Source organism: Lampris incognitus, chromosome 17 (genome assembly GCF_029633865.1).
Source record: "Lampris incognitus isolate fLamInc1 chromosome 17, fLamInc1.hap2, whole genome shotgun sequence".
Taxonomy (NCBI): domain Eukaryota; kingdom Metazoa; phylum Chordata; class Actinopteri; order Lampriformes; family Lampridae; genus Lampris; species Lampris incognitus.
The window spans coordinates 14,957,968-14,983,490 of NC_079227.1; the positions used below are offsets into that span (position 1 = coordinate 14,957,968).

Below are 25,523 nucleotides of genomic sequence, written 5' to 3' on the forward strand. Positions count from 1 at the left end.
GCACTTCCTTTAGGAAATGCACTTCTCTGGTCTCCGGTTTTCTGATATTTCAAGAATCTTAAAACAATGTTTACTATTTCCTGCCAGCCACTAGTGTGACATGTAATTAGACTCACAAGGAAACCATACAGCTCACTATCCTGTCCATCTTGAAAATGTCTTGTGAAATGTGGATTGTAAGAGTGACACTCAAATAAATAAATAAATACATAGCCAGGCATTTTTTCAAAATACTTCTTTTAGCGGTTAATATTCATGTTTTTATGAAAATAACAGTAAAAGCCTACTTCAGTCGACATGGTTCATGATATTCTGGACACTTTCTGCACAGCAACCCCCCCCCCGTCATTATTACACTGCAAACACGTTTTTCTTTTCCTCACAAAGAACCAGAAAATATGATGAGAAATGCTATCAGTGTGGAATATGGTTATCTATAAAATGTTTATTCTCATCTCCATGATCCTAACATAAGAACTTCTGACGTAGCACAACACCCAAGTAAACATGACAGGTTTAAACAGAAGAGTTTACACAAGACTACAATATCTATAGTAAAGATTACAGCATGTTAAGCTTTACAGTTGAATTACAAGTAAAATACATTCTATACAGTATTTCGGTACTCACTGGATTTAAACAGGAGGATGAGACTATTGCTGCTGCATAGGGAAAGGAAACTACATGCTGGTGTATGAAAGTGAGTATTTTTCACACCAGCTTTGTACACTATTGAAACATTTTTTTTTCAGTTCTCCATTTCACATACAACGAAAGTACAGCAACCAGCTGCAGAAGCAAAAGAGCACAGGAGAACTCTATCCAAAAGTACTTCATCCACACTTGACATATTAGTCATTTCTTTTTTTAGGACTCAACTAATGTGAACAAATGATGTCTATTTCACAGTGCTTTTTCCTGAGATTGGCCACATTATGCTCATCAATTAAAGGGCAGAAAGAAGCAACCAACTCCTTTCGAACGAATTGCTGAGGGTGTCAGACCTTCCTAGGGTGACACTGGTAGAAGTGGTGCAGTTTGGACATTGCTGGTGCTCAACAATCCCTGGATTATAAGGCACATGGAGATAAATGACTCCATGTCGTCGGCGTTTTTCAGTAAACAGATATTTGTTAATGTAAGCTGCATCTAACCTGGAAACAAGAGGTTAGTCTCATGAGCTAGACCAACCACATGAGGAGATCATACTGATCTTTCCTGAGGTTGGTCTGGCCATTTATCTTAAAATAGTTGTAGAGAGGTAATCATAAATACAACATCTAGGATGGAGAAGGCAGGGAGACACCCTTGGCTATGTTGACATTCCCTTGCAATATCCAAGTCACCTCACTTGTGTGTCTTTGGATTGTGGAAGATAATCAGAGCAGCCAAAGGTACAAAAAACTAACTACAAGGGAGAACATTCAGACTCCATAAAGAAGGGTTAGGATTGCCCCTTGGACCTCCTGCTATGAGGTGACAGTGCCAAGCAGACATTATTTGATCTTGCTAATAAAATTTAACTCCTATTACTGAATAAAGATTTATTAGCTGAGGTATAAGGTATGTTTAGACAGACACCGAGTTGGAAAGGCAGGATGTAAAAAAAACAAAGCACAAGTTCGTCACATTAAGGCTCAATTGCGACAACATTAAATGAGTTCATGCAATAAAAGTTTTACCATTTAAAGGCGACTTAACTCTCAATTGCCACCATCATGCTGTCAAAGGGAACAATACTAAATGGTTGAATTTGGTCATGGAAAACATTGGGTGACAGAATAGTTAATATTGATGCCTTAGGGGGCATCCGGGTTGTGTGGCAGTCCATTACGTTGCCCACCAACACGGGGATTGCCGGTTCGAATCCCCATGTTACCTCTGGCTTGGTTGAACCATTGTGTGTGTGCCCAATTTCCCCTCGGGGATGAATGAAGTATTCTGATTCTGACTGGACGTCCCTACAAACACAACTGGCCATGTCTGCAGGTGGGAAGCCGGATGTGGGTACATGTCCTGGTCGCTGCGCTAGCGTCTCCTCTGGTTGGTCAGGGCGCCTGTTCAGGGGGGAGGGGGGAACTGGGGGGAATAGCATGATCCTCCCTCGCGCTACTTCCCCCTGTCAAAACTCCTCACTGTCAGGTGAAAAGAAGCGGCTGGAGACTCCACATGTATCGGAGGAGACATGTGGTAGTCTGCAGCCCTCTCCGGCTCAGCAGAGGGGGTGAAGCAGCGACCAGGACGGCTCGGAAGAGTGGAGTAACTGGCTGGATACAATTGGGGAGAAAAAGGGGTGAACCCCCCCCAAAATAAAAAAATACTGAAGCCTAAACCTGATTGGATAAATGGCGGTAAAAGCGTTTGGATTTGGATGAATTTTTCAGTTGATGAGGGAGTTCAATAACATTTAAAAAGGATTATGAGGAATTACACTTATTCATTCATTCTCCATACCGGCTTAATCCAACTGAGAGTCATGGGGGTGGGGGGCTGGAGCCTACCCAGGCAGTCGGACCACAGAAGAACATGTAAACTTCACACCATGGACCAGGTGAGTAGAAGCTGACACACTCGCGCATGCACAGCACTGCATATAGACACATGCACCTGACCGCACAAAAGAAATGCAAATGAATAAAACCGTCTATGTATAATCGCAACCTCTGGCTGTGAGGTGGCAAGTGTTGGCCATCGTAAGACTCTGACAGGAATTTATCAGTTAAGAGGTGGAACAATTTTGGGATTCAGTCAGGTTTAGGCAAACAAACAAGTCTTTAAACCAAACTGAAGCTGTACATCAAAACAGTAAAACATACGACTCCAAGCTCCCTTTTCCTATATCTTCTAAAACTTAAAGGAGACACTCGAGGAAGTAGGTAACCCAAGTCCCTGGCTGACATTAGTATTTTTACAGACCCATACCACTATACTTTTAGGATTATCTTAGTTCCCTATAACTGATATATAATTATTAGGTTTTCATGTGTTTTGCCATGACTTATACATTAATTGTATATTTTTGCAGTATTTCATTATTTGTGTAATCCATTTTTTGTCTTTTGGGTGGTTATTGTTAATCTGTTACCGTTTATTTTACTCTGTCCACCCGACACACCAGTGGACAACTACCAGTCCTGGAATACAGGGGTGCCATACGTCGTATTTACTGAAACGATAAGTATAAAACCTGCGGGACAGAACTCTGATTTAGAGCTACACAAATAAAACTGACTCGACTATCAGATTCAAAAACACTTTTTCTCTCCCTGAAATGTAAATATACCATAGCATGTCTGAACACACGTCTAAAATCTAACTGACTGGGTACTGCATTAAGGAGCTCAGACAAATCCCTGTTATAGAAAGGTCTTACGGCCTGAGAAAAGTTTAAGAACCAAGTGAAAGCGGATGCATTGTTCGATTCTTTGGTATTTGTTCATACGTGAATTGGAGCATGTACAGCATACTGACCAACTCTTTGTGAAATAAGCTGAAATTTAAAAACGTTTCCCTCCACTTAGGTAAGGTTAGCTACCGTGTGAGCTGACAAGGACACAGTCTCAAAAAATTGAATTTAAAAGTCAAACGAGAACGACTGTCAGTTTGCACAAAACATCATCATGCACACTAGCTTCACCTGGTTTTTAGACTGCTATAAGGCGAAAGACAAATAGGCAAAAGGAGAAAATAAAACGGATTAAGACATGCAAAATGATGAAATATTTCACTAGAATTTGCATTCAGTCAAAGTGTTAACATTTTTTTAAGAGCTGTGATAATTCATCGTCTGGTAGCAAAATATCATCCAAGACTAATTCAACAAAAGTTACTGTAAGGCATCGTACTTCATGAAAAACAATGCCGGTCTGATATTGTTACTATGCGAGTATGGCCGGATCTGCTACATACAAAGAGCGAGGATATGTTTTGACACATTTTTGCTAAATAAATTTCCTGTGTGTGTGTGCGTGAGTGTGTGTGTGTGTGTGTGTGTGTGTGTGTGTGTGTGTGTGTGTGTGAGTGTGAGTGTGAGTGTGAGAGAGAGAGAGAGAGAGAGAGAGAGAGAGAGAGAGAGAGAGAGAGAGAGAGAGAGAGAGAGAGAGAGAAAACATGATGGCGTGCACAGAATCTAGAAAAGAATCTTGAGGAACAATTAATGTAGAGTTCCCATATCAGGTCCTTTGGACTGAATAGTTCAAGAGGACCGTTCAAACTGTAACCAACTACTGACATAGAAACCAAAACTGTAAAGAAAAACCTAGTTTCAGTTTTGTCTTGAGCATTGCATTGAGTGACCAAACTGGCCACACTTCGGCCCTAAAAGACACAAATGGCCACTTCTGGTTCAAGACAAGATGGAATATTGACACCAGCTACCACCAATTTCTAGAAATATGATCATTATTGGTTATATGTTTGGACTCCTCTCTGTTAGGCTCTGCTCTGGCTCCACCTTATGGATTTGTTGCTGTGTGCAAAGCACACTCGCATTTCCCTATAATTTCCCTGTTTCCCTATACTAGACTCTGCCCAGTCTGCGGTCAAACACATCAGATAGGAGTTCGAGTGCATTTCACCTGGAGGGGGGCAGCTTCTTCCGCTCTCCTCAATGGGGTATTGGTGGAGGGCATATGCTTGGCTGCATTTTGTTCCTCTCCAACAGTAACTTCACTCTCTCATGCTGCCCTACAAACAAGGAATTCTTGTTAGCACTTTCCCCACCTGGGAAGTAAGGCCTTCCAAGGTTCAGTTACGATTTGTGACTTGGCAATCTGGCCCTACCGCCCATTGTGGTTTTCCTGGTGCCTCAGGATAGGTGTATTTGGCATGTTAGCAGATCCAGAGGCTATTGTTCTTATTTACATAACTTGATCACATTCATGCTGGGTCCCTATGCTTTTCTGACATTTTGTGGATGATGTCCTACATGTCCAGTCGTGAGCTTGGGCAACGCTTATGAAGTGTGAATGTTGTTGTAGGTTACCTTCTATCTACCTTCTAACTGGGTACTCAGAGCCTCTTCATCTCGGACACCTAGAACTATGACCCTACTCTTCCCCCTGCAGATGTGGGGAATGGTGTGGTTCAGGTGCACCCTTACTCTACAACTGTTCATGCGTTTGGATAGCTGTCTGTGTGAAGGGTTATGGTCCATTCATTGCACTGAGCATAAGGAATGTGGCAGTGTATGTAAATCCTCATCAATATCGCTTATCTCGCAATATGCTTAGTGTGGAGGTGGACTATTTTGGGTATTTTTTGAGTCCAGCAAAGGTACATCCACCTGGGCTTTGCTAGCTGCTCTAATTTAGCCCATAAAGTGGAGCCAGACAGCAGAGCCTACATGAAATAGAATGATTACAGAGGGTAACACTGGTTACACAGGGTAACACTAGTTCTATGACCACAGCCATCTGGCCTGCCCCCCGCTGGTGTGACCAGTAATGTGAATGAAAGCTGTTGGAAGAAATAGCAGTGGCTTCACTGGGCCAATATTGGCCAAAGGGTGGGCGGTTCCCAGTAGGATGGTCCATGTTGCAAAATTTCAGTGCGAGTGTGCTTTGCACACAGGGACAAGGCAATAAGTTGGAGCCATAAAGTAGAATAAGACAGCTCTGCCTACGGTCATAGAACTTAGGTTACCCTGTGTAACCTTCATTATATGTATTGTTCATTTTTTTAAAATCTAGTTGGCTGGTTAAACAATGAAAGTGCCAGGTGACTGCTGAGATATATCTATATTTGGCTTCCACACAAAACCAAGTACATTTTCTGCCCAGGTTGCAGACCAAGAGGGGTTACAAGCATGGAGGGTTGTGCAGGGGGTTGCTCTTGTTCGTTGTCTAGTTAAGAAAAAGTCTGGAGAGTCAAGCTGATCCAGGTTCAGGACTGCTGACTATTCCACTGGTTGGCCATAGGCCGTCGCAAGAGCTCCTCTACGTGGCGTGCCACATCCATGGTGTCCTCCAGATCAAAGTCACCCTCTGTGTCCAACATGGTGTCGCTCCTAACAGGAGGACAGCAGGAACAATATCTATGTGAGTCAACAGCATATCAATGTGGTATGTATGATATGGTATGGTTAAAATGTGATATTTCACATTTTTTGCATGTCTTAAATTAGAGCCGTTAAAGGTAACACAGCTAGTGTACCATTTTAAATTCCAAGTAAAATAAATATTGAATCAAAATACCAAACAATGTTTTACTGCCCAATTTCTTATGGAAGGAACTGTACATGCAGTTACACATCTTTAAACCCTTATGAAATTTTAAATTCAATGGGAATAAAAACAGTCTTTTTTGTTTGTTTTGGCTTCATCCAAATACATTACAGCTTAGAGAAGTTTCCTCCTTTTAAAGCACAAATTCTTCCAAGGTTTACTTTGATCTCTAAGCTCACAGTAAATATGAGACATTTATCATTTAACCAGCTTTAAATACTTGGGGTCAACTGTCCAAAGTAACAGGGAGTGCAGAAGAGAGGTGAAAAAGAGAGTGCAGGTAATGTGGAGTGGGTGGAGAAGAGTGTCAGGAGTGATTTGCGACAGAAGGGTACCAGCAAGAGTTAGAGGGAAGGTTTACAAAATGGTTGTGAGACCAGCTATGTTATATGGTTTGGAGACAGTGGCACTGACGAAAAGACAGGAGGCGGAGCTGGAGGTGGCAGAGTTGAAGATGCTAAGATTTTCATTGGGAGTGATGAAGAAGGATGGGATTAGGAATGATTATATCAGAGGGACTGCTCAGGTTGGACGGTTTGGAGACAAAGCAAGAGAGACAAGATTGAGATGGCTTGGACATGTGTGGAGGAGAGATGCTGGGTATATTGGGAGAAGGATGCTGAATATGGAGCTGCCAGGGAAGAGGAAAAGAGGAAGGCCAGAGAGGAGGTTTATGGATGTGGTGAGGGAGGACATGCAGATGGCTGGTGTGACAGAGGAAGATGCAGAAGACAGGAAGAGATGGAAACGGATGATCCGCTGTGGCGACCCCTAACGGGAGCAGCCGAAAGTAGTAGTGGTAGTATCATTTAACCATCTAAATTTGTGGTATATGCATATATCCTGTTAAAGAACAGGAAATATTTTGGCCTATTGCAACATGAAAGGAAACATTTACACAATTAAAATGCAAACTGTCAAAAAGAATTCAAAATGTGTACTCTACTGATAATGCAGCAACATAGTAAGAACAAAGATTTCAGCAGTTAGCTCTAGTTAAGAATTTCTTTATTTCTGCGCACTACTTGCAAATAAATCAACTTAACCAGTGCACGTACATTGGCGGGTAAATAGCAAAGTTGTTTGAGTGACCAACAGAAGGGGAGGCCGCCTGGTCGATGTACATGGGGTTTCCTCCAACAGGTTCTGGGTTGGGTGTGGTGAACCTTGGGCAGAATCGTGCAACAGAGACCAGTGATGGAAGCTCAATGACATTGAAAAACAAATTCAGGATGGACAACAAGCATCATAATTTCTCCGCCAAATCTATGATCTTTTTTGGACAGAACGTAACTGAGAAGACTTTCATCCTGAAATGCAATTTTAGGTTCAGCAGTACTGTATCAAAAGGTAAAACTTACTCTGGCACAACTTGCTTGATCTGCGGTTTTACATAGCCATCCACTGCTTTTGCTGTAAAAGTAGGAAATATTGACAAACTAAATAAAATGATAACTGTAGCACTGATAACTAAACCACATTTAAAAGCTATTTTGTGTTCCAAGCATAGACCCACCGCAAGCAACAACTGGGGGGTTAAGTCCACATGGAACGGTTACTTGTAGAGTTGGGTGGCTGGAAGATGGGCCACACCTCACAATAACTATTATTTGCTCAAGAGGTAGTAGACCATTTTTTACATTTTTGAGCTGAAGACATGTTTGTATGACCAGAAGACAATTGAACAGATTTCCCTGGTAATAAATCCAACAAATAAAAGACACCACATCACACAGCTGCGTTGAGGAAGAGGATCTACTCTTTTTCTTTCTTCCAGGTAAAAATGCATGTTGGGACCAACCCCCTCAGATATGCCAGTTTAATGACGGGGCACCAAAGATGGTGATACAGGGTCTAGCGCATTGCACCAATAACATATGAACGAGTAGAAAGGCGACAGGCCGGCGTTTGCCAGGTAAACTTTGGGTAGACTTGCGAGAAGCTGAAGCATGTTGTTCTACTACAACACTGCCACCCTCAGTCTAACCCACACCACCAACACTGTTCTCTTCATCTACCCCCCTTTTTTTTATCCTTTTTAGAAATGTGAGTAGGTGTGGACAAATTAAAATAAAATATGGTTGATGGTGGTGGGAGTTATGCTCCGCTTTGTGTCCGTTTTTTTCGAGTTATTACATTGCTGTGATTCTGCTTACTGAAATAAAAACAAACATATTTGCAAAAACAAAAAAAACAAAAAAAAGGAGTAAGTAAAGTGCTACATACAGAGTGGCGGGGTGTAGTACTTGGCAAAGACCTCATCCTTGGGCCGGTCGGGGTAGAGAAAGAGCAGGTGGTTCAGGTCGCTGATGCGGTCAGCCAGAGAGCGGATGGAGAAGTCCTTGGTAGTGTATGGCAACAAGTTCCATACCAATCTCTCGCCTAATATTTGACAGGCATCAAACACAGAACCAAGTACAATATATGAACGGACACCGCTTTAGTAACACTGGTACAGAGACATGTTATGTTGTAATCTGTCCATCAAATACAACTCTTGGTATCCTGTTTGTATCGTTCCTGGGTGACCAGAATTCAAGAGTAGCTGGATCGGTGCATTACCTGCTTTGTTAGGATTCTCTGCCACCCACGCGATTGTGATGCCTCCTATCTCAGAGTCACTGAAGCGCAATAGGAAGGTGCCGTTAGGTTTGGACAGCAGCATGTCTTGAGCCTGCTGTTTGTTTACAAAGCCAATGATGGCCCTGATAGTGATGAAGACACACACATCATCATACCTCCATTCCTTTCATCTGTATCTGTGCCTATTGAACTGGCTCATCCTGTGTCTCTGACCCACCTCTAGAAGTCACCTATCCATATGGCCTGAACTCTTATTTTGGTTAATTTTTCCTTTGTGGCAATGTGCATTATACATAACACAAGTAATAGGTATATTTCTATGTATATAAACATAATTTATGGAAGAAAATGCAAACACTGACTTGGTTGTTTTGTTTTTAAAGTTAAATCTTACAGCATGTAGTTTCCTATCCTGTGCTAACAGTTAATAGATATTGTTGTGGCCGTGGAGACCAACTGTAATGCTATGATGCCAGATAGCGCCCCTTGGCTAGAAAAGGCTTCAAATGTCTGCCATTTATAATGATAAATACTGCTTGTGGACATGAAATACATTTTTGTCCTGAATTTTTTCCTATTCTTACACAATTTTGTCAGAGATAGCCCCTCAGCACTTAACTAGTTGAACAAATCTTCATGAACTTACCCATCATTCCAGTGGGGTTTGAGGTGTTTCTTCATGAGCTCCACCACCCCATCGAACCACTGCCAGAAGGTGAAGTTGCGTCCAGGCAAGCTCTCCTGTATGATCAAGCATATTCTATTTTAGGAGGTCTTTAATTGGGATATATGCCTCATTAGAGAGCCAGGACCAGATATAGAAGAGAAAAGGGACTTGACATGCAATCAAGGTCTTGTGTTTGATTTTAACCAACAGCAGAAACATATGGCTTAAGTCAATGTCTCTGAACTACTGGTGTGTCATGCACATTTTGGTTAGAAATAACAAAGAACTATATTTCGATCAATCACACTACTTGTGGATGATGCATCATTATGTTTTTTTTTGTTTTTTTTTTTTGGATTATTCCCCCCTTTTCTCCCCAATTGTACCTGGCCAACCACCCCACTCTCTGAGTCGTCCCGGTCGCTGCTCCACCCCCTCTGCCGATCCGGGGAGGGGTGCAGACTACCACATGCTTCCTCTGATACATGTGGAGTCGCCAGCCGCTCCTTTTCACCTGAGAGTGAGGAGTTTCGCCAGGGGGACGTAACGTGTGGGAGGATCACGCTATTCCCCCCAGTTCCCCCTCCCCCCCAAACAGGCACCCCGATCGACCAGAAGAGGCGCTAGTACAGCGATCAGGCCACACACCCACATCTCGCTTTCCACCCCCAAACACAGCCAATTTTGTCTGTTGGGACGCACGACCAAGCTGGAGGTAACATGGGGATTCGAACCGGCAATCGCCGTGTTGGTAGGCAACGGAACAGACCGCTACGCTACCTGGATGCCCATCATTATGGAATTATTGAGTTAACAATTAAATAAGTCAAACACCTGAAGTAAGTTAAGGCCCTGTTTACACCTGGCATTAAGATGCAGCTTGGGTGATGTGATCACAAGTGGACAGCTCTAAGTGCAGGTGTGAATGTACCCAAGACACATCGAGATCTGATCGCTCAGACCACATTCGGAGGTGGTCTGGGCTGCATACGGCCACATTCTTCTAGCAGTGTGTACGCTCCAGGCAGGGCCGTGGTCCTTGGGCCTACAGGACCCAGCAGACCAAGCTCCCTCAGCCGATCCAACGCTAGCTCTCCAAGTCAGACACCTTCGACACACCTCCCCGCACTCCACACGACGACACTAAAAACAGTCAAGGCTAGGCGAGGCCGCCACCAGACCGCCCTCAGTGTTATTGGAACTGCCAGTCTGCATGGGCTAGCCGTTATCTTAGCCTGCCCTGCTTCCACATCCTGTCAGACCACAGTGTAACCTCTTCGGGCACAGCTCCAGGCAGGGCCGTGGTCCCTGGGCCCACAGGATGCAGCAGACCAAGCTCTCCCAGGCATCAAACGAAGACAAACTTAAACGCAGACATGGACAACGACACTGCATGGACGGTGCTGGGTGAGGCCGCTGTAAATGTGAATTCGCGCAGCCATCTTCCCACACCGGTACTGAGTGAGGCTGCTGCAAACGTGAATTTGTGCCGCCATCTTCTCACACCAGAAGCAGAAATGTATGTTTATATTTATTAATAATTTATACAGACAGACAGAGAGAGAGAGAAGGGTTCATTCTCCCGTCTGTGCGCCTGACATAGGCAATGGAAAGAAGAACTGGAGTTGGTCCCCGGGCGCTGCAGCTGCCCACTGCTCCTATACAATAGGATGGGTTAAATGCAGACAACACATTTCATTGTAACCTACAATGACAAAATAAAGTGGCTTCAGTCTCTCGTCCATTTTGTTGGTTGACACTGCGCGTGGTGTAGAAAAAAGTTCAAGACAACTCAACTCTGGTAGCAGGCAGGGCGTGTGCATGAGATGAGCACAACCACGACAGTTACACGGGATGGCGCCCGCTTGTCACTCCGCCTTACAGATTGCCCGCGTCTCCCTACCTGCCCGCTCGCCTCTCACTGAAATGAGTTACTTAGGCACGTCAAACGCTCCATGTCTGAAAAGACCATTAAAGTGCAAAACAACAAGAACAAGCCATGACAATACGCTGCATGGGAAGTGGATTGCTACCTCCGGCTGGTTAAAAACAACAACACATTTGGTCTTCGCAAATGGTAATGATGTATGTGTTTATTTGCATATAGAGAGGGGAAGTGAGATCCGATAACAAGTGGTCACTCGAGAGCTCTCCACTTATAATCGGATCACCCAAGACACATGTTAACGCCAGGTGTAAACAGGGCCTAAGTCTTACCCTGTTAAACTGAGCCCAAGATATTGTCATGCTTCGGTAATCCTCTGGGTTGTTACTGCTGCTGCTGAAGGCCTTTTGTGCCAGAAAGACCAGGTTGTCCTCCGACAGTCCACGACCACTGTGCATCTCTGCCTTGTACTTCATGTCTAGGGCCTCACACAGCTGAGGCCACAGCACCTTGTCCGGCACAATGAACGGCACCCTGCCCTGAGAGATGGGGAGAGAGCAAGGGTGGGGGTAGTTGGAATAAGGGAATATGGGTGTGTGTGTGTGTGTGTGTGTGTGTGTGTGTGTGTGTGTGTGTGTTTATTTATTTGTTTGTTTGTATGTATGTTGGGGTGGGGGAGATGAGGCATGTGTGGCAGAGAGAGGGGGAATGACAAGGAGAAAAGGGTGTTTAGGTTTATCCTTTGGGAGGCTTTGGTTAATCCACAATAAAGTGAGAAAACAAAATTAACACAGTCTCCTTTCCTCCAACCCTCAAACCAATGAAGGATCACCACTACAACGACAGGACAAAAGAAGGCACACATGAAAAGGGGAAGGTGCAAGGAAAAGAGAGACAGTAGGAGTGAAAGGAGGAGCTGTGAACAAAGACAAGTCATTGCTGAGAAAAAGTAGCGAGGAAAAAGGACAGGGGTGAATGATTGCATCCTCAGGCTTACAGTGCTTTAAAGCCTTAACCCTGAATTTGACCAATGTTAAAGTGAAAGCTGGGTTTGTCTTGTGAAAAATCTACCTTCAGTAACTCAAAACCAACCCGAGTTTTATTTACTTTGGACTTCTCAATACTGGTGTAAATAAACTTTGGGCCGCTTTTATGTACATAACATATATGTTTGACCAATAGATCTTGACAACCCTTGGATTCAATCTTCTTCATCTCATCCGAGGGAAAATAAAATGTCTGCGGTGTTATTAACCAATAAATAAACAATACCAACAATACCAGTGGTGGGCAGATAGATGGCATCACACTAATGTCAGGCCGAGGCTTGAAAAATAAATTACACAGGAGAACCTGACAAGCTGACAGAGAGTACTGAGACAACAAACAAAATCTCATGTCACGTAGTCATTTTCTGACATGTTGAGAGATGCAAAGCCACTGCACAAACACATCCTCCAGGCAAACTCAACTCACCGGCTCAGCAAAAGCGTTGTCCCAGAGGACAGTCGCCGTGGCGTTGTTGTCTTGACTTCCATGGACAATCACCACCACAGGCAGCGATAATGTCTTGAGTTTTTAATGAAGCACAGGCGTAGAGTTATGTGGAGAAAAGTGTACTGGACTTATGCAAAACTAAAATCGCTGAATGCCATGAATCAGTTGTAAGATCAGATGCACAGATAACAGCTTAAAATATCCTTCATTATGGCAGTAACCGTTAAGACCAGACGAGCAACTTTTAAGAGCAACCTTACAAAAATAGACCAATATACTCTCACCTTAAATAGACATTGATCAGGGGTTTCTTAGCAAAAAGGTGTGTTAAGTTTAGAAAAAAAATATTAGCTGATTTTTTTCTCCCTTTTCTCCCCAATTGTACCCGGCCAAATTACCCCACTCTTCTGAGCCATCCTGGTCGCCACGTGCCTCCTCTGAGACATGTGGAGTCGCCAGCCGCTTCTTTTCACCTGACAGTGAGGAGTTTCGCCAGGGGGGACGGAGCGCATGGGAAGATCACGCTACCCCCCGGAACAGGCGCGTTGACCGACCAGAGGAGGCGCTAGTACAGCGACCAGGACACATACCCACATCCGACTTTCCCACCCGCAGACACAGCCAATTGTGTCTGTAGGCTGTGGGGACACCAAACCAAGCCGGAGGTACACAGGGATTCTAACCTGAGATTCCCGTGTTGGTAGGCAACGGAATAGACCACTACGCTACCCAGACGCCCACAGATAAGCATTTTGCAAAATGAGAATACCAAAATATCACTGCTTTTTCATAACTAGCCATTGCATGAAAGGTTCTTAAGGCTACAATCTTGAAGACCGTCATTTCCATTGATTCTCTTACTGACGCCGATGGCAATACTAACTGCTCTGGGGTTTGACCACCCCAAATCCCAAAGAACCTTTGAAATTAAAGATTTAAAATGTATGTATTGTATAATTTTTCCAGGAAAAGTCCTACCAGACAGTAACGATTGCAAGGAGCAACAACAAAAGTGCTCATGATTTGGATTTTCATGCGCTGTTCTAAAAAATCAAAACAGACATTTGCATGTTAATCTCCAGGACTGTAGCTTTAAACTTGTTCCGGCTAATTAGAATCCTAAGGAGGCTAGATTTGACAATCCCAGCTGTGTCCTGTCAGTGTACTGAATGAGACACCGAACTCCCACCTTCCTGCTCATTAAGATAAAATGTAACCACAGCATTTTAACAACATCCTGTCCCCTTACTTTGACATGGAAGACCAGCTCATTGCCTCCAACGCTGAACTGGGACTCAAACAGGACCGTGAACTTCTCCTCTGTCACAGACTCCGCACCACGACGATCTGACCGCTTGATCCGCTTCAGTGACTTCACACACACAAACACACAAAGAAGACCATTACCAGGAAATTATCATAATCAGGATATTCCCAAGTGCTACAAAGTGCCCTCAGCGGCACATAAATCCAACCCAACCAGACGCTTACAACACAAATGACTACAGGGCTTTTAGCAACCAGCCATATTGGCTGCAGGAGTGAAAAGCAGCAAAATTAAGTTGGAATTTGGCTGGTGGCTATTTCCTTTTTTCATCACAAGCTACATCCTGTGCTCCCAAGTGAAAATAACAATGACAAAGTGTAAGACATTCCAATATGGCTCCACATGTTCCACAACACAAAAGCGACAAAGCTGGAATGGTGTGGGACTGCATTTAAAATATTATTTCATTATCTTACAAATTTCAGCAACAATTAAAATGTGTCCATACTCTGTGTCAGCCTATGATAAAATCTGTATGGTGCAAATAATTTGTTAAAATTCACAACTAACGCATAACATGACTTCTCCAATCTATTTTTACATGACATGACTTCTCCAATCTGGGTTGCAGTCACAAACGCACAACCCAGGTTAATATTGAAATACTGAGATTTCAAATGTATACTTGAAAGCATGTTTACAGTTACTCCCAGTAGCAAGTATTGGGGTAACAGCTACGCTTTACTTTGGCCAAAATGAAAAAATTACAAATATTATCATAACTTAAAGGCACAACAGAAAAAAAGATAAAAAATGCAAATGCAATGCAACACATTATGCACACTGCGTTAAAAGAGGAATAATTATAATACAAATACATGAAAAAAAAAAAGAAGAAAAAAAAACTCAACATTAAATGTGACTAAAAACATGACCCCTTTCTTAAAATGTAGTCTGTGGGATTAAAACAGTTTACCATGTTGCGGAAGTGTGCACTGAGGGTCCCTGTGGCCTGGTGGTACTCCATTACACAATTGTTGTTGAGGATCTCTCCACTGCTGTCACTACCAGGGCAGAGGGAATATTAACACAAGGCTCAATATGGTGAGCTATTGATAACATCAAAATTATACAGTAAATCAATAAACCTAATTCCTTTATGAAGCACTAAGAACAGTAGAATGATGGATATCACACAACACAACATTCAAACACACTCTTACTGATTCACAGCCAGAACACCAAGAGGAAATCTGACCCTGCTTCCTTTTCAGTCTTCACAGATACAAAAGGAGCATATAAAAAAGATCCTGGCTGCACATTTCTCAAAGTTATCATTTATATATTCTTTGCCTTATTTTGTAGTGAGTTCGTTTTGTTTCCATTTCAGTTCTGGTCTCTGCTGGCGAGACTATTTTGTTTTGGCGATTATTCTTTTTGGTGAAATTCCTTTTTAAGCATGGGAGTTTTTTTTAATCATACACAATCATCAATTTCCATTTATTTTCTCCTCTTGTGTTTTATTACATACATATAACCACACAAACCAAAATTACTGAAGCCCATTATTGAATAGCATGTATTCACTCACCAATCTCCCACAGTGTCATCACTGACAACATTATATCATATGATCTTTCCAAACGTTGGTCTGCACAACCCAATTTGTCCTGGTGCAAACACAAACATCCCATTCAACTTGATATACTGGCTGATCCAGCACCGCATCTTGTCAGCTTCCTTCACTGACATTTCAAACATGTCTTTATTTGATGGCCTTTGTCTCTCATTGACATGTGTGTGGTGTATATGTGCTTGTTGTGGTGTATGTTATGCATATAAATGGTGTTGTATGCTTTGTTATCTGGTCTACAGAAGGAATTGTACTGGATTTTTTTTGTCTATTATTGTTTTATCTTCGCACTTTAATACATGCACAGTACTTTAAACAGTACTTCAAAATAGATCAAGCTCATAGCAACGTTGTTCAATTTCAAAGGAAGCTGGAATTTGGAAAGGTCATACACCCGTGCAAGTACCAGTATCACTGTAGGTGTCATTAAGTTAAAGAAAAACGACTATCCTCAGGAATAAAAATTTGACCTGATTTAGGCTCACGCAAAAAAAAAATGTAAATAATTCATTATTATGTACTTTCAGGGTGGCATGGCTCAGGAGGTAGAGCGGGTCATCTAGTAATCAGAAAGTCGCTGGTTCAATCCCTGACTCCTGCAGAGAGCATGTCGAAGTGTCCTTGAGAAAGACAGTGAACCCCTAACTGCTCCTGATGAGCAGGTTGGTGCCTTGCATGGCAGCCTCCTCCATTAGTGTATGAATGTGTGTGTGAATGTGAGACATGCATTGTAAAGCGCTTTGAGTGGTCGGTAGACTAGAAAAGCACTATATAAATGCAGTCCATTTACTATTATAGTATCTTTTGTGTGGAAAGGACAGAAAACCAAATGATTTAACTATGATCGCTAATGATGTTACACCTGGCTATTTATATTGAATTTTAGCATCCAATAAATAATCTGATACGATTCCATCAGAGACAATCTCTCAGTAGCTGTATGTGTAAGTCTGTGTGTTTGTGTGTGGCCCTTACTTGCGTGTACTCTCGTTCTTGAGCAAAGCCTTGGCTTGTTGCTCGCTGACAATGACGGCCTTGACCTGGGGTGGGTTCATGTGCACGTTGAGCTTCCCACCCACTAGCAAGCGCACCGTGGCCGCAAACTTCGTCTGGGTCTTCAGGACCTGGGGTGGCTGCTTCTCAATGATGAAGGTACTGGAGGGAAGGGGGAAGTGCCGAATGAAAGTGGCATGGATCAGTGTGAGGTCAGTTCTGAATTCCATGTCTCACACTTTTCCACACCTTCTCCTCTGAAGACACACACCCGCATGCGCACACACACACACACACATTCCATACCTGGTAACCAGGGCAGAGATGATGTCAGTGATGTCTCCATTGAGCTTGCTCAGCAATTCCTCCATGGGTCCCGGCAGGGGCAGCTGTTGGGTCAGGTGTTCACAACGTCTGATCTGCTGCCTGTTCTGCCAGATCAGGTCTGCCAGTCTCTCACACCTGGTGGGTGGGCAAAAGAAGGGGATACAGGGAGGGTGAAAGAGGTAGGGAAAAGAAAAAAAAACAATGTTTTCATCATCACTTCAGCGCTTTGTTTAGAGAAGGACTTTGCAAAATCAGCTTGACATTTAGATGAAAACACGATGACTGAGGATCTACTTGCTTGCCCACTGAAAGATTGCTCTAGTTAGCTAGTAAATTTGTGAAATTGTTAAAGCATTATAGAAGACATACCAGGACTGGAGGACATCCAGCCCCCCCTCAGGCGGCCCCCCGTTACCGGCCAGTTGCTGCCTCCTCTTCCATTGGATCAGCTCCTCATCCAGGATCAGAGTCTGCTGCTTTCTAAGCAGGACCAGGCTCTTCTGGTGCTGCTCAGACAGGTCCTGGAGACAAACCAATGTGAGATATCAACCCTCTGACACCAAAAAAAAAAACTGTCCAATTAAACCAAAAAAAAAAAAATCTAATTTGTTAAAAGTGCGGCCATCTCCACTTGAGAGAGTAGCTCACTTTGCTTATGTATTCAACATATAAAACATTTTTATTTTTACAGGTGTAACATTCTACATGACAAGCTTTTGCCCTGATGGGACACACATAAGCCAAATTTGACGCATCTGTTCCATAACTATTGCAAGTACATTTTGACTGCTTTCATGCACAAGGGGAAGATGGACAATACAAATTAATCCCCAAGAGAGCCACAACAGAGTCAGCTGCAAGTCTCTAGAAACACAATATTAAAAGTGGCTTGAAATACCGTTACCTCAGCTGTTGAACAATGCAGCTTAATTTCATTTAGTTGGAAAACAGGCGTTTTATTCCCCTATTGTACATTTTTTACTCAAATAAAATTGTGCCCACTCTATGACTGTAATATCAAATGATAGACATTATTTTTTATACATGTTATCTTTTATCACATGTATAAACAATAATGTCTGTGTCATTTGATGGCACAGATACCATTTATCACCATGTGATTAGATGTTATCTAATGTGATTACACCAACTGCTAAGTTCTCACCCATCTCACATCTTGACTGGTCTAATTTTGTTCTGCTAAAGAGCAGCTCTTCTGTGACTCATGTGCACACCTTCCATGTCCAGTTTGTCCAGGGCTTAGCAAATAGTTATGCATCACCTGCACCATACCATGGCCTTTCATTATAAAAAGTGATAATTGTATTAACGAAACACAAGTGCAATCTTTTGAATATATTTTGGAAACACAGATGACTGCATCCTCCAAAAACTGTTTGTTTCATAAGTAACCTTCTTTAGATAGTCGATAGTTTCACGAGAATTTAGCTGATGTTCTTCCCTGCAAGGAATGGTTTTGCTACATCAGGTGTCATATATTTCAAATGATGGATCAAGGAACTCTGATCAAAATCCATGCTAGAGCCTGTGTATTTTGTATAACACATCACACATACACACTCTGTCTGCTTGTTGACAATAGTGCGTGTGTGTGTGGTCCCTTTTTACCAGCCCGCATTGTTACTGAGTGTGTGTGGTTATTGCATCCCTACCAGCCTGTACTTCTGTAGAGTGCTTGCTTCTCTGGCAAGCCAGGCCTCCACAGTGGCCCTTTTGCACTGCAGGGTGGTCTCCTTCTGTGTGCGCTCTGCAAGGGGCAATGATGCCAAACTGCTAATCTGGGCTAACGAGAGAGGGACTAAAATTAGGAGGCAGGTAGGAAATACAAACAGAAGCCACCAGGTAAATGCTGTGAAATTTGGCTGTTAAGTTTGTCTTAGCTACGTAACGGGCAACTGTCAAAGACCCTCTCATCGTATTTCTACATGCTCTCTGTGCAGTAGCCTCAAATGCTGAGTTACACCTGCAAGGTTAAAGTACAGACTGCTTATCTGGCAACCTACTTAAGTTATTGAAATGATATGTTCAAACCATCAAGCCAACTCTATGTGTGTCTCCTTCCTCCTTACCCTGAATACGTAGGTTCTCCTGGTATTGGATAATGAAGTACTCCTGGCTGTGCTGCAGCTTGCGCAGTTCATTCTCTGTCTCCTGCGTGGCCAAGCGCAGTTCCTCGAAGGCCTGGTTGATCTGCTGGTGGCGCTGCGATAGGCTGTCCATGGCCTGCCCAGGACTCCCACAGCTGGCCTAAAACACAGGTCATGGACAGAGGTCAGTCCAGATACCCGGCAGACAAGATTCCATGTTTTTATTAAAATATTAAGCACATTTTTGAAAAGCGGAAAAACTTCATATCAGAATTCTGACAACAAATTAAGATGTGATTTCATAAGCTAATTTTTTTTGTTGGGGGGGGGGTCACCCCCCTTTTTCTCCCCAATTGTATCCAGCCAATTACCCCACTCTTACGAGCTGTCCCGGTCACTGCTCCATCCCCTCTGCCGATCCGAGGAGGGCTGCAGACTACCACATGCTTCCGCCGATACATGTGGGGTCGCCAGCCGCTTTTCACCTGATAGTGACGAGTTTCACCAGGGGAACGTAGAGCGTGAAAGGAACATGCTATTCCCCCCGGTTCCCCCTCCCCCCTGAGCAGGCGCCCCGACCGACCAGAGGCGCTAGTGCAGCAACCAGGACCCCATACCCACATCCGCCTTCCACCCGCAGACATGGCAAATTGTGTCTGTAGGGACGCCCGACCAAGCCAACATGACCTCTGGCTGATTATGAGTTAAATATGGCCAAAAGAGATTTTTATTTACTGACAAGTTTCCTTCGGTGTGTTCATTATGTTCAGAAATTTCATATACAGAAATTTCATATACAGTTAAACATATAGCAGAGTGAAACATGTTTAATTCACCGATTCTCTCATGAATACCTGTTTACTCACAAAGAGAAAATGATGTGTATTAGGTAATAGAAAAGTAACAGCAGCTCTGACTGAGAGATGAGAGCATGGGCACATGTCTGTAAAGGGACATGTCCAACCCCTCTACAATGGACTAGAGTCGATCAGAAATCCCCCACATTCTGTAATATCTTTAGAAAAAAAAAACAAGTTTTCTCCACAGGGAAAACAAGAATACCAAGAAACTGAGAATTGAAGAAAAGCTTTGACAGCAGTACAAGGGGAAAAAAAAAAAACATAATTGCACTCTGGAGCCCTGTCTGGAAATTCCACTTTCCTTAACATGTGCAGTCATCCCATTTCTTGACAGATATACATCTTAGGCAAGACTTACATTTGTAGCTTCCTGCACCAGCCTCTGCTCTGAGTGCAGAATGTGTTTGATGCAGCGTACCAGTTCCAGAGGACAGCGGTCATATGTGCTCTGGGGAGATCAAGACACATGAACTCTCAGTTAAGGCTCGCAAACACTATGATCGTGGTTACATTGCACAAAACAGAAAAAAAGATTAATTCTTGGTTCATCCCCTTTGTCACACTGTACGAGTTGAAATGAGACAATTGTCACGCTGTACAAACAGCAAACTATGTATGACCCATGTCGGCTGACAGTGAGTCAATCATGCCGGCTGCAAAAAGCCAATGCTGTCCCAGGCCCATTGAAAATAGTCTTGCAGAAAAAAACATGCAGTTCCATGAATGCACAGCAATTGCTTTTGCCTCGAGAGAAACCCAAAAAGAACAGACAACATGGGTTGGCAATTCTCCAAAGTGAGCTGGAAGTATAGTAATATCTCCAGATGCTCTTCACCCAGCTGTCTGCACACATGTATTTTAGACTAGCGGATGACTTTCATTGATTCCCGACAGCAATAAACACACAAACACACACAAGGCACACTGAGCAGTGTAACTTTTTGTTAAGATAATTATAGAACATTCTGTCAAACGCAAGGAAATTGTCATTTTCTTCCATGCTCTTATTGGTCACTTGCAAGGATAGATGGTGTCATAGCTGTAGTTTTTATCCCTTGCTGCACTACATGATGATGGCTGAAATTTAAGGACACGGCTAGAATTTGGTCAGAGCCTACGACAGCACTCTATTGGCTGTCCATAACACTGTCACACTGAGCATTGCAAGACAATTGTCCATCATTCACAAAAAATGATTTGCCCACATCAGGGAAATTTTGTGTGAGACGACCCGATATTTCACACTGTGCATGAAGTTTTACTTACAGTCTTAATGAAAGCTCAATCATATGCTACCAGATGAGATCTATAAATCCAAAAGTAACCGACATAAGGTTAGGAAGCATATACTCGAACACTCTCTGATTCATGTAAACACCTTAGTCAATGCTGAGTGTAAGGCTCAAGTTGTTAAGCTATGGTAGGAGAGGTTCTGCAGCACTGACTGGGGTCAAAAGGTCTTTCTATTTAAAGATTTACAATAGCCAAGTCTTACCTTGAGCTGGCTGGCGTAGTGACCCAACTTAATCTTTAGCAGGAAGCCATCCTCTCCTACCTGGTGCTGGGCTTTCTTCTGCAGCTCAGCCACCAGATTGTCCAACAGTCGTTTGGCCTTGGCCTCCTCTCCTGGATTGTCCAACTCAACAGAGTCCCTGATGGAGACACATTTAATTTAGCAAGGACACATTATTCTCCAATAACGCTGATTGTCAGTATTTGATTTTTCTTTATCGCATTTGAGTTGGTTTGCCAGGTATCTACCAGATCTATCATTATGTTCAAATTGGTTGTAGCATAGCCTTTGTAACATGAACTGTGTTTTTTTTTTTTTTTTTTTTTGTGTGTTAATAATGGTGTCCAGTTGAAATGTGGTTTCCCTGATTTCTTTCTGGGTTTGTTCAGTGGGGCTGACTGCATAGGAATTGTGTAATTGTTTGATTTTCTCTTCCAGTTTGTTTTCCTGTTCTTGTTCTTTCCTTTTCTCATATGATGAGTAAGAGACGATTTTACTTCTCAATACTGCTTTTGACGTTTCCCAGAGTAGTGTAGGTGAGGTATCTGGAGAGTCGTTTGTTTCCATGAAGTATGTCCACTCTTTCTTTTATGTCTTGAAGTAAAGATGTGTCAAAGCACCATCTTTGGGTGGGTTTAGTTTTGAGTTTTTTTGTTTAAAATTAGGTTAATTGGGGACATGGTCAGATATATTGATTGGGTGGATTGTAGTGTCAGCTATATCGGCCATCACTGAATTACAGGTTCGGAATTGTCAATTTGTGAAAATGATTGATGGACAGATTAGAAATAAGTGTATTCATTAGCAGCACGGTTTTGTAGCCTCCAACTATCTCCAAGACCTAAGTCTGTCATGTATTGTTTCTGTAGAGTGCCAGTTGTTGGTGTGATGTGATGTGGTTATCGGTCCTGTGCTGGGTTGATGACTGTAATAAAGTCACCTCTGATTATGATAGTTCAGATATCATATGATAGTTCATATGAGTCATATATTCAGGTCACTGAGGTCATTCAGGTCTACACTCAGTCCCACTCACTATGCTCTGTTGACACCTACCTCTGTTGACACCTATGTCCTATCGTACTTGAACCTTCTTTTTTTTTTTACTCTTTGTCGCCTCCTGACTAGGATCCTTGCTTGTGTTGTATTAACTCTCAGATGCATGTTGCTTTGGATAAAAACGCCTGCTAAATGAAACTGTAAATTGTAAATAATTGATGCTGAAAAGTCTCGAGTGTTGATTTAAGAGATTGTTTTGATTTGCCAAGGATCTTTGTAAGGTTGAAATTAGAAAAGAAAATGCACGTATAAATAACCTCTTGTGGGCAGCTAAAACTGATGTAAGCCAGATGAAAATTCAAAGAATGTGCCACCTACCCCTAAAATAGGTCAATAAAAACATTAAAAATGTTTAAAGCCGAGGAGAAAGAAGCAGCAAAAAAAAGGATGTAATACAACTTACATACTAAAGGCATTAACATAGAAAATTCTAGGATCTGAGAACACAACCTGTTTTGTTCTTTTAAATTAACTCTGAAGCAGCAACAGTTAACGTTTTTTGCTTTAACATATCATTAACGTCATTTTGTTTGCATCGTATAGTGTGATGGGAGAATGACACAATTGCTGTCAGCTCAGTTCCCTAGTAGCCTTGTTTTCACCATGCAATTTGTCTGCCACCAGGTAGGAAACCTCCCGGGAAATATAGGAACTGGTTTACAGCACACATAAAAGTATAGACATTTTACTTTATCTCATCTGTGAACTTAGCTCCTCTTCTGTAATAGTCTTTTGAGCTACGGCTTGTAATTAAATACACATATCTTGTTGCTATGCTACAAAGAAAAAAATCACGATGGTCTTTAGGACAGTTGACATAATTCAACAGGTGCTGCTTTAAAAGATTATGTATATGATGTCAGCAAACAGGTTCAAATGATCATAATTTCACAATGACCAAAAAAGATTAAACACATTACAGATTCGTTCAGAAAAATACGTTGCAACCCCCCCCCACCACCAATGTCACCTTGCTACCAATTAAGGGGATATGGACCAGGCTGAGAACACTGGCCTGGAGGTAAAGCAAAAAAGGCCTACATGGACCTGGCTTGGTGCCTACCAGAGCTGGCTCTCAATCCACTGGGCCAGGTAGTGTCGCACCTCAATGGGGAAGTGTTGGCCGTAGAGCGCCTGCATCTGGTGCAATAACTCGCCCTGCAACTGCTGCGCTTGGATCCACACTGCCATGGTGCTCCTCGCGCCTCTGAACTCCCTGGCATTAAGGAGGCAGAGGGAACGATAAAGAGAAGACCAGTGAGGAGAATATGTAGGTAAGGCAGCGATTGCGAAGGGAAGAGATTGTAGCCAGGAAGTGGTAGAAGAGCGGTGAGAAAATGGGAGGAGCGTGAGAAAGAGGTAAGGTGGAGATGAGAAGAACGACAGCCCGAGATGAAGCAGAAAAGAGTGAGAGATCTCTGCCCAGTTGAAGAAGGAGCTGGGACAAGAGACAGAGAAGAAGAAAAAAAGCAAGATTAAGAGAGCAGTAAGAGGAAGAGGCGAGACTGTCAGTAACAGAACATGGAACTGAAACATGCTGAAGAGCACGAGCTTTGCGAGTAGGAAGAGACCAAGAGACGGGTACAGTTTAAACACATTTACTGCTTAGAACATCAAGTAAAAACAAATCCTGCACAAAAAAATGCCAATTTTCTCCTCCCCTCCCCTTCGCACACACGCACGCACGCACACACACACACGCCTTCTATACACAGTGAAAAGCGTTCCTTTGTAATTGCTATGGATGTCATCTAAAACCCGACTACATAGCTAGCAGCAGCAGCACGCATTCCTGCAAAATGCACCCTATGTTTCAAAAGTTGCATCTTCCTGCTTAACCGTCTCGTTGCCATGTCGTTTCAGCTGCTTCTGACCATCACGTTCCGGGTGAGATCACCTTTAAAAATTGTGCAACACTGGATCGGTTCGCGAGAACTGCACCAGGTTCGAAACGTCTCGCCCTCTCTCTCTCTCGAACTCGGTGCCTTTAGACAAGAGGACAGAAGAGGTTTCTGTTTAACCAGGTGGGGAGATAGCCTAGCATGCTAGCGTTTACGTCCGCACAGGATGAAAAGTTAAGCGGAACCCCCGGGACGTTACTAGCTGTCGAAAACGCACGTTGGGAGACCAGCGAATATCGTCCGAAGACACTTAATGAGAGGCTTGTGTACGTGCGTGAGCGGGAGAAAGTTGGTGGGTTTTAAAGTTTTGTTTCCGCTGGTTTAGCAGGCGGACGAAGTAACGTAACATGCGCTACAGAACCTCCCGCTAGCTAACCTTTAGCATGGAGGCTGACTGCCGATCTGCTGCACCTACGCCACTTGCAGCCGTCCCGAATAAAGTTGACTTTTCGAGCGCCACGAGTGGTTCTTTTAACTTACCTTAGAGAGGCAGAAACCCCGGGTTTGACACCAACACCATGGACGGGCAGCACTCAACAATTCACAGACTCCGCTCCACCGACCATCAACGCTGCCTGACTGTGTCGCTATCTGTCACATCGCCCCACTGGCCTTCAGTCTGCTTGTCGAGCAGCTGTTGCAGCAGCCATGCCAGACTCCCGGCGCACACACGCACACACATGCACGCACAACGCCCCCTCGGAAACGCCCCCCAGCGCCCCCTAGTGTTCATATCGATGCCAGCGTCTCTTTAACAGACAGAATATACTGTATATTGAGGAGGCCGTGGGGGATTTGGATAGCCTATAAAATAGGGTATAAGTGTGTCTTGTGGGTTATTGAAACGTCTAATATTTCGTCCGCTCAGGTTATGTTTTTGCCCTACTTCGTATGTCTGTCTTTCTGTCAGTCGTGCAAAACCGGATGGATAGGATGGATTCTCGTTGTAACCCCGTATTTAGACGGCGTGGAGAGGACTGAGGATGTCACGATGCAGTTCACGCTG

At 43.2% G+C, this 25,523-nt stretch overlaps 1 protein-coding gene across 2 annotated transcripts; it reads right to left on the reverse strand.

The window, feature by feature from the left end:
- Positions 1-4,280: 4,280 nt before the first annotated feature.
- LOC130127100 (signal transducer and activator of transcription 5B-like) lies at positions 4,281-25,173 on the reverse strand. Of its 2 annotated transcripts, XM_056296669.1 has the most exons (19): positions 24,998-25,173; positions 23,680-23,832; positions 21,540-21,696; positions 20,403-20,492; positions 19,167-19,344; positions 18,750-18,880; positions 17,446-17,597; positions 17,056-17,211; positions 16,732-16,911; positions 15,100-15,187; positions 14,106-14,228; positions 12,836-12,928; positions 11,692-11,898; positions 9,454-9,548; positions 8,787-8,929; positions 8,451-8,606; positions 7,586-7,637; positions 7,283-7,390; positions 4,281-6,007 (listed from the first exon to the last, which is right to left on the reverse strand). In XM_056296669.1, exons 2-19 carry the CDS (start codon positions 23,805-23,807, stop codon positions 5,884-5,886), a joined length of 2,361 nt encoding a protein of 786 aa, XP_056152644.1. In that variant the 5' UTR covers positions 23,808-23,832; positions 24,998-25,173; the 3' UTR covers positions 4,281-5,883. The 2 variants fall into 2 exon arrangements, with proteins under 2 accessions (XP_056152644.1, XP_056152645.1); XM_056296670.1 differs by lacking the exon at positions 12,836-12,928.
- Positions 25,174-25,523: the final 350 nt, after the last annotated feature.

Excerpts from the sequence above, each read along its gene's own strand:
- LOC130127100 (XM_056296669.1), bottom strand. The coding sequence starts at position 23,807 with ATGGCAGTGTGGATCCAAGCGCAGCAGTTGCAGGGCGAGTTATTGCAC. Across the intron at positions 19,345-20,402 it reads TGGTGCAGGAAGCTACAAAT|GCCAGCTGTGGGAGTCCTGG; the intron begins GTAAGTCTTGCC and ends CCTGTGTTTTAG. Across the intron at positions 11,899-12,835 it reads ACAACGCTTTTGCTGAGCCG|GGCAGGGTGCCGTTCATTGT; the intron begins GTGAGTTGAGTT and ends CCCATCTCTCAG.